At 46.2% G+C, this 9495-nt stretch overlaps 1 protein-coding gene across 1 annotated transcript; it reads right to left on the reverse strand.

Annotated features, from left to right (window-relative positions):
* Positions 1–2805: 2805 nt before the first annotated feature.
* On the reverse strand, positions 2806–8444 carry XBP1 (X-box binding protein 1). Its single transcript, XM_012763819.3, is given in 6 exon segments — positions 2806–3957; positions 4551–4634; positions 4637–4696; positions 5397–5525; positions 6729–6825; positions 8148–8444. Coding segments are annotated over 6 exon segments (1155 nt in total). The 5' UTR covers positions 8375–8444; the 3' UTR covers positions 2806–3399.
* Positions 8445–9495: the final 1051 nt, after the last annotated feature.

Below are 9495 nucleotides of genomic sequence, written 5' to 3' on the forward strand. Positions count from 1 at the left end.
ACTAGGATTGGGCTCTGACTTCAGCGACCAGATCTTAGGCTGACTAACCTTCAGGTATGCTTATGGACATGCCTCCAGTCACCACCCCAGGGTCATTCCCTTGTATGTGGCTGAAACTATAGCTGGGTTTGCCTTGCTGTTTGCAATTCTCTGAATCCTGTCTCCTTTTTTCTACTCACTCACTTTGGCTCTTTATTAAGAGTTAGTCTTAGGCCAGGCGCGGTGGCTCACGCCTGTAATTCTAGCACTCTGGGAGGCCGAGGCGGGTGGATTGTTCAAGGTCAAGAGTTCGAAACCAGCCTGAGTGAGACCCCATCTCCACTAAAAATACAAAGAAACTAATTGACCAACTAAAAATATATATAGAAAAAATTAGCCGGGCATGGTGGCGCATGCCTGTAGTCCCAGCCACTCGGGAGGCTGAGGCAGAAGGATCACTTGAGCCCAGGAGTTTGAGGTTGCTGTGAGCTAGGCTGATGCCACAGCACTCACTCTAGCCTGAGCAACAAAGTGAGACTTTGTCTCAAAAAAAAAAAAAAGAGTTAATCTTAATAGGGAACATACCATTTAATTGCTAAATTGGCATAGAATGATTTCATCTGCTAGGGTAAGTGAAAAAAAAATTTTCCTTTTTTTTTTTTTAAATAGAGTCTCGCTTTGTTGTCCAGGCTAGAGTGAGTGCCGTGGCATCAGCCTAGCTCACAGCAACCTCAAACTCCTGGGCTCAAGCAATCTTTCTGCCTCAGCCTTCCGAGTGGCTGGGACTACAGGCATGCACCACCATGCCCGGCTAATTTTTTCTATATATATTAGTTGGCCAATTAATTTCTTTGTATTTATAGTAGAGACAGAATCTCGCTCTTCCTCAGGCTGGTTTCGAACTCTTGATCTCGAGGAATCCGCCTGCCTCGGGCCACTGCACCCAGCCTAAGTGAAATAATTTTTATAGATGTGGGAGCTCCTCTAATACCTTATAAGAAGATTCCCAAGGAAAAGATGCACTGTGAAAGATGAGGTTATCATGTCTCTGTAGTCCTGGGGTTATACTGATGTCTCTAGGTTTTGTTTTGTTTTGAGAGACAGTCTCGCTCTGTCACCCAGGGAGAGTAGTGGCTTATAGCTCCCTATAATCTCAAATTCCTAGCCTCAAGCAATTCTGCCTCAGCCTCCCAAAGTGCCAGCATTTTTGGTGTGAGCTACCATGTCCACCCTAGGATATTTTCAACAGGTTTATTGTTTGGTGAAACAAGTTCTTTTTTTGCCCAGGCTAGAGTGAGTGCCGTGGCGTCATCCTAGCTCACAGCAACCTCAAACTCCTGGACTTAAGTGATCCTACTGCCTCAGCCTCCCGAGTGGCTGGGACTACAGGCGTGCGCCACCATGCCCGGCTAATTTTTTGTGTATATATTTTTAGTTTGTTCAATTAATATCTATTTTTAGTAGAGACGGGGTCTCACTCAGGCTGGTTTTGAACTCCTGACCTTAAGCAATCCTCCCACCTCGGCCAGGATTACAGGCGTGAGCCACCCACCTTGCCGGGCCTGAACCAAGTTCTTGAGTAAATATCCTGGAAGAAATTAAAGCCCTACCAGGCTGGGCACAGTGGCTCATGCCTATAATCCTAGCACTCTGGGAGGCCGAGGCAGGAGGGTTGCTTGAGGTCAGCAGTTGGAGATCAGCCTGAAAAAGAACAAGACCCCCATCTCTACAAAAAATAGAAAAATTAGCTTGGTGTGGTGGTGTGTACCTGTAGTCCCAGCTACTAGGAAGGCTGAGGCAGGAGGATTACTTGAGCCCAGGAGTTTGAAGTTGCAGTGAGCTACGATGATGTTACTGTACTCTAGTCTTGGCAGCAGAGTGAGAGCCTATCTCAAAATAAAAACAAAAACCTTCCAAAGTAGATTAGGAGATAATTGCTAATGTTTGAGTGTTTAGGATAGTGCCTGACATATATACTAAGTGCTTATAATGCCATCATCTCTGAATCCTCTCAACAACCTTTAGAGATACTATTATTCTCCCTTTACAGATGATAAAATAAGGATATATCCCAAGGCTACCCAGCTCACCAGTGGTAGAGTTGAAACCAGGAAATTTGAACCTAGAAAATGCTCGTGATCCCCACAATAGCAAGAGCACCTTGATCTTTGGTGTCATGTCTTCCTTTAACATTTACAAGATGGCACAGCAAACAGGTTATGGCTCTAATTTGCCACTTACTAGTTGTGAAACAGGTCAATTATGTTGAAACTGTCAGAAAGATAATCATTGTTCAAAATGTAGATTATGGCCGGGGGCGGTGGCTCACGCCTGTAATCCTAGCTCTCTGGGAGGCCGAGGCGGGCGGATTGCTCGAGGTCAGGAGTTCGAAACCAGCCTGAGCAAGAGCGAGACCCCGTCTCTACTATAAATACAAAGAAATTAATTGGCCAACTAATATATATAGAAAAAATTAGCCGGGCATGGTGGCGCATGCCTGTAGTCCCAGCTACTCGGGAGGCTGAGGCAGGAGGATCGCTGAGCCCCGGAGATTGAGGTTGCTGTGAGCCAGGCTGACGCCACGGCACTCACTCTAGCCTGGGCAACAAAGTGAGACTCTGTCTCAAAAAAAAAAAAAAAAAATGTAGATTATATCGCTTATGGCAGCCAGGAATTGAAGCAAGCAGTAATTGAGGTGGAAAAGCCTTCAGTGACTTTAAAAAGTGGCATGCTTACTTTAGTTGGATAAATTACTTCCATAGCAAATGGAAACATCTAGAGAGAAAATAAGACTTACAGGCCCTAGAAGAAATCAAAGAACAAGGATGCTGCATTGCAGTTTTTAATTGCATGGGTAGTTTTAAATAAATGGAGAAAGCACCTTTCAGAAGATACACTAGCAGGAAAAGATTCCATCAAGCATTTACATAGTAAATTTCCATAATTTTACAAAAGATTCTTGATCTTTCCTTGAACTGTCCGTGAGGGAGAAGGAGCCCCCTCAGATAGGTGTTTTCTCTGCTTGCAGTAGCAAACTAAAGGACCTAAAATTGGAGGCAAGCCTGGGATGCCACGAGGGAAGAGAAATGATAAAGGGCCATTCATAAATTCCATGTCTACTTTAAGACACTTGAGCAATGACCTTTACATAAGTACTTTAGGGCAAACTACCACCCTTAAAAGTATAACCTCAAAAGCTATAGTTCTGATTTATAGTAATACATCTGAATACTTCGTACCGCCAGATGTCAAAAGACAATACTTTGGGTCATCTGTAAGGTTTGAACAGACAAATACTTTAGAGGAATGCTCTAGGAATTTATACTCTCTACTTTGGCTTTTTGAATGAAGCACAGATGGGCTTCTCTGCTAACCTCCAGGCAGTGTGATAGAAAAAGGACAACAGTATTGGATTATTCCTTAGACACTAATCAGCTGGGGAAAGAGTTCATTGGCAAAAGTATCCTCCCAAGAGTGGTTTACACCAAGTGGAGAGGACATGTCACTGAAGGGGGAAGGGGAGGCCTCATATCCACAGTCACTATAAGCATCCAGCAGGCAGGAAGATGGCTTCAGGCAGTGGCTGGATGAAAGTAGATTTGAGATACCCAGCTCTGGAATGAAGTCATCTTCTACAGGTTCTTCCTTCACTGAGACAATGAATTCAGGGTGATCATTTTCTGAGGGACTAGGAGGTGCTTCCTCGATTTTCACTACCACATTAGCTTGGCTCTCTGTCTCAGAGGGTATCTCTAAGACTAAGGGCTTGGTATATATGTGGTCAAAACGAATTAGTTCATTAATGGCTTCCAGCTTGGCTGATGACGTCCCCATTGATAGAGAAAGGGAGGCTTGTAAGGAACTGGGTCCTTCTGGGTAGACCTCTGGGAGCTCCTCCAGGCTGGCAGACTCTGGGGAAGGACATTTGAAGAACATGACTGGGTCCAAGTTGTCCAGAATGCCCAACAGGATATCAGACTGCAAGAGGCAAAAATCAAATGGAGTACAATGTTAGGATACATTTGAGAGGCTGGGCATAGAGGTTCACATCTATAATCCTAGCACTTTGGGAGGCCAAGGAGAGAAAATCCCTTAAGGCCAGGAGTTCAAGAAGAGCCTGAACAATATAGTGAGACCCTGTCTCTACAAAAATTAGAAAAATTAGCCAGGCATGATGGTGCACACCAGTAGTCAGGAAGCTGAGGCTGGAGGATCACCTGAGCCCAGGCATTTGAGGTTGCAGTGAGCTATGACAATGCCACTGCATTCTAGCCTGGGCAACAGAGACAGACACTCTCAAAAAAATAAAAAGAATACACTTGAGAATCTATTATACCTAGAATACTTAGTTCCATAATTTAAATTGATCATTATGCTATAAGATGACCTCAGGACCCACAGACCCATTTGTCTCCACCTCGCTCCATGTCCTGAATCACCTGGATAGGTAGTCGATGTTCACCTCTAACCCACCAAAACTAACTTCTGCCCTCCTGTCTAGTTAAGGATGTCAGGCAATAAACAGATGGAATTAAGTAGTGAAACAGCTCTTCAGTAAGAATAATCCCTACCTCTGAGTCTGAAGAGTCAACACCATCAGAATCCACGGGGAGATGCTCTGGAGGGGTGACAACTGGGCCTGCACCTGCTGCAGAGGTGCACGTAGTCTGAGTGCTGCGGACTCAGCAGACCCGGCCACCAGCCTCACTCCATTCCCCTGGGAGGAAAGACCAAAGTGAATAAACAGCTGCAAATCCCCAAGGAAATGCTGCCAGGAGACAGCTATGATTCTCAACTTTCAATAGAAAACTATTCTTTAGAGCCATTTTAAATTCCACTTTCTTAAGTCCTCCTCAAAAGAAAAGTGTGGGGGCTAGGACTAACTTCTCGAAGTGATTTTCTGTGCAAATGAAACATTCAACAGTGATTTTAAAGTTCTTCCTGAATATTACCTTCACAGAGTAAAACTGCCCTGTTGTCATCAAATTAGCCTTAATGCATAGACTAAAACTCATATGTCACCCTTCTATTATCAGAGAGATATCACTATCACAATGAATCCATATTCATAAAAGAACTACTATAATTTTTGTAGCAAAGTCTGATTTGACTGGCTCTCTTACTCTGGTTCTCCTTGATGCTTGCATTGTGCATCTTGTTGGCTACTAGCATTTGTTAGTACTTGTTCTTAGAGAGTTATGTAATTTGTTTTAATTATTAGAACTTAGTACTGATCACTAAACACTTAAAAAATGAATGTGTCATTAAAGAATACCCAGCCTGCATGGAAATGTCTTAAAACTAAAGGAAAATTTCATGAACTTTTGATCAGAAATCTAAGTCTATAAACATGATCACTGGGTCATGTCACTTGGAACCAGTTCTCACAGGTATACCACATAAAAGAGATGATTTACCTTGGCTTCCGCCTCCTCTTCCGTAACCAGGGCATCCATTCCCAAGCGCTGTCTTAACTCCTGGTTCTCAACTACAAGGCCATGAGTTTTCTCTCGTAAAAGCTGATTTTCTAGCAAAAGTTTTTGATTCTGGAAGATAGTTCATAGGACACTATTAAAACGTCTAATCCTTTCACTTAAGAATCACTTGATTTCTTTGTAATTTAATGGGGAGGGAATCTATTTGATGAAATTTTTCTACAATTAGTTCCTTACCTTCTTGAGCTTTTGGAATATTCTATGCTCATGCAGTTGTTCAAGATATGTACTAGAAGGCTTGACCATAATTATGAAAAACTATTTAAGTGACATTTCATGGGGTCCAGAATAACACAATGCCTCTAACTACTAATATAGACTTCAGTAAAGAATGATTTGTGGCCGGGCGAGGTGGCTCACGCCTGTAATCCTAGCACTCTGGGAGGCCGAGGCAGGCGGATTGCTTGAGGTCAGGAGTTCGAAACCAGCCTGAGCAAGATCGAGACCCTGTCTCTACTATAAATAGAAAGAAAATTAATTGGCCAACTAATATGTATAGAAAAAATTAGCCGGGCATGGTGGTGCATGCCTGTAGTCCCAGCTACTCGGGAGGCTGAGGCAGGAGGATTGCTTGAGCCCAGGAGTTTGAGGTTGCTGTGAGCTAGGCTGACACCACGGCACTCTAGCCCAGGCAACAAAGTGAGACTCTGTCTCAAAAAAAAAAAAAAGAGTGATTTGTGGCTTTAATTTAGATATGAGGTTTTAAAAAACTATTTTGAGCTGGCAAGTAATAATAAAAGTAATAGCGGTAGACTATAAAAACCAAAATTTTAAAAACCTCTGTTCCCGAATGATTCATGTTTTACAAGAATCAGCTAATGATTCAAACTTTAAAAAGAGCAATATAAATAAATCCTTGAATCTTGAAGATGTGTAACTGGCAACAAGATTAGATAACAGGTGGACATAGAAGGGGAAGGAACCTTTAGTGAACTTTTGGTCAAGCCAGGAGGAATGTCAAGTATAGGCAATGATTTCCCATCTGCTTTTGCTAATTTCTTAGTACAAACTTGCTAAACATTCTTTAATTCACCAACTTTGACACAGAGTTAGCACCGAATGCCAGAGGATCAATCACTTCTGCTCTCAAGCTTTAGCACTTCCTAACTACTTGTCTACCCTTAGTTTAACTTTTAATCACATAATCAATTGTATTCCAACAGAGACTCAAGTCTTGGGATAGGCAGCAAACATCAGAACATTCACAAAAGAAAGATACACAATGGATAAGAGTTTGGCCTTAAGTAATTTTACCTCTTCTTCCAAATCTACCACTTGCTGTTCCAGCTCACTCATTCGAGCTTTCTTTCGATCTCTGGCAGTCTGAGCTGCTACTCTGTTTTTCAGTTTCCTGAGAAGAGAAGAAACGCACCACACTGAGTCATCTCAAACCTTATTTATATCTTACTTGAAAACATGACCAGCTGGTGCTTTCATTTTAATGTACAGTATAAGGCAGACTAATGGTAAAATACACTTCAGGCTCCTCCCCTCAAAAAAATAAAACAAAAAACACTGGCCGGATGGGGCTCACGCCTGTAATCCTAGCACTCTGGGAGGTCGAGACGGGTGGATTGCTAGAGGTCAGGAGTTCAAAACCAGCCTGAATGAGACCCCATCTTTACTATAAATAGAAAGAAATTAATTGGACAACTAAAAACATATATACAAAAAATTAGCCGGGCATGGTGGCGCATGCCTGTAGTCCCAGCTACCCGGGAGGCTGAGGCAGGAGGATCGCTTGAGCCCAGGAGTTTGAGGTTGCTGTGAGCTAGGCTGACGCCATGGCACTCACTCTAGCCTGGGCAACAAAGCGAGACTCTGTCTCAAAAAAAAAACAACACGGTCTTTGGTCAATCTGGTTTGAAGACCTGCTTTATTCTCTCCCATATTGCATCATCCACCTCAGCCTCATCCCGGCCTCAGCAAGAGGGCTAGACACAAACACTATTCATCTTGCATCATAAGAAACTTTCCTCCTCCCCCTTCCACTCCCCCGCTGATTCCTGACTCCAGTTCTCCCAACCTGGACTCATGAAATCTGTCTAGTGAAGCCTGCAATCCTGCTATGACATAAAGCCTCCCTCCGCAAGCCCAATTTAGAACAGGGAGAGGCTAGTGCCTCTCGCCCCAGTGTTGCGATCCTAGGCGGTGCCCTGATGACTGGGCCCGTGATTGCTCAAGGAGACATTTAATAAATCACAAAAGGCACAATGATCACAAAAGAACGAACGTCTACGGAGGACATCATATGCATGTCTCAATCTTCCCAACGACCTCTTGAAGCAGGTCGTAAGAGCGCAGAGACTGCGCTGGACCCTTTCCACAGCGCCGTCGTTTCGGCTCCACGCCCCTCCAAAAACAGGTAGGTAAATCAGGAAGAGGCTAATCGACTCCAGGTTACAGCCCGAGTTCACAGCAAGAGGGCCTGGAGCCCAGGTGCCCGCATCCCCAGCTCCAGCCACCTCTAATGAGACCGGGAAGTAGAGAGAAAAGGCCCGGGCAGCCGGGATCGCACCCGGCGCGGCGGATCCGGTCAGCCCGCTTCCTGCCCCGCCCCGCCCCGCCACGCAGGCACCGCACCCGCCGGGCCCGAGGCGCCCGAGGGTGCCGTGGGGCGGCCAGCGCCCCGCCCGGCTTCAGATGCGGCCCGGACCCCGGCCCCTCGCCCACCTCCTCAGCGCCTTCTCCTCGGGGCTCAGGTGCGTGAGGCGCTGTCGCTTGCGCGCCTGGGGCGGCCCCCCGCTCGCCGCCTCCGGGCCGGCCCCTCCTTGGGCCGGCACCATGAGCGGCAGGGCCCGGCCGGCCGGGGCTCCGGCGGCGGTGGCGGGCTGACCGGACAGAAGCAGCACTTTGGGGGCCCCGTCGGCCGGGCTCGGCGCGGCTGCCACCACCACCATGGCCCGAGAGTGTCTACGCGAGCGTCCGCCGCCGCTGCCCAGCGGCCACCCCCGCCGCGCCCAGACTTTCTACAGTCGTGGCCCTCCGTGATTGGCCAGCGCCATGTGACGCCCGGCCGAGCTCGGCGCCCATTGGTCTGGAGGGCACGGCGGGGGCGTGGCTAGGACGTCCGGCGTGGCGGGCGCCGTCCTGGCCAGGGGAGCCGAGGGGACCCTGGCCCTCGCGGGCGGGGCTCGGGACGAGGCCGACGGTTTCCTCAACCAACGGATTTTCCCGCTGGGCTGACTAATCTTCACCCGGAGTGGCAGAATTTAGCTTCAAACCGAGAGATTTCCAGACTGACGGGTTTCTACCGGGACTGACATATTACCTCAACCTGATTCCGTCGCGGGCGTCTCTCGGGCCGGAGCGGAGCAGAAAGCCGGGAGGGGGCGCAGAGCGCGCCCGGGTTAGACGAAAGCCTGGGGAACTGCGAAATAGCGTCTTTAGGAGATGAGATCGCTCATTTTATAACTGAGCTTAGCAATAGTAAGGGCTTAATAAAGCATAGGTGGGATTAGTATCTCCGGGTGGTGGGAGTACATACTTAGTTTTTGCATTTCTAGACTTTGTACTATGAGCGTATATTATTCTTATTTTAATGAGGAGACCCCGGGGTCTGCCCAGAGTCCCCCAGCGCGGGGAGGTCGAGGCTCCTGCCAGGCCTGGCCAAAGCGAGGCCTCCAGACATCACCAAGGGAGCAATTTAGACACGCATTGCATAATAATATGGAGAAACCCGGGAACGCTTCTCATATGTATTACGCTTTTTTCCGTTTCTTAAATTTTTTTGTTCCATGCGAAACTGAGAGAGACATGTTCACTGTTTTTGAAGCTGATTCCAAAATGTTCAGCTCCCTAGAATTACAAAGCAATACTTTCTTTAACAAGTAGTTATTGCTTCCTTCTCTGTGCTCAGCTCTGTTCCAGATTCTAGGGATGCAAAGATTAGTAAGGTTGGTAGCTGGGAGATATGTAGAAAATGGAATGTTACGATTAGCAGGTTTCTAAGTAATTCTTTGGTGTTATTAAGTCAGATATATTTATATGTTATTATATGTTATATCAGTTATTATATGAT

This window comes from Microcebus murinus, chromosome 22 (genome assembly GCF_040939455.1).
Source record: "Microcebus murinus isolate Inina chromosome 22, M.murinus_Inina_mat1.0, whole genome shotgun sequence".
Classification (NCBI taxonomy): domain Eukaryota; kingdom Metazoa; phylum Chordata; class Mammalia; order Primates; family Cheirogaleidae; genus Microcebus; species Microcebus murinus.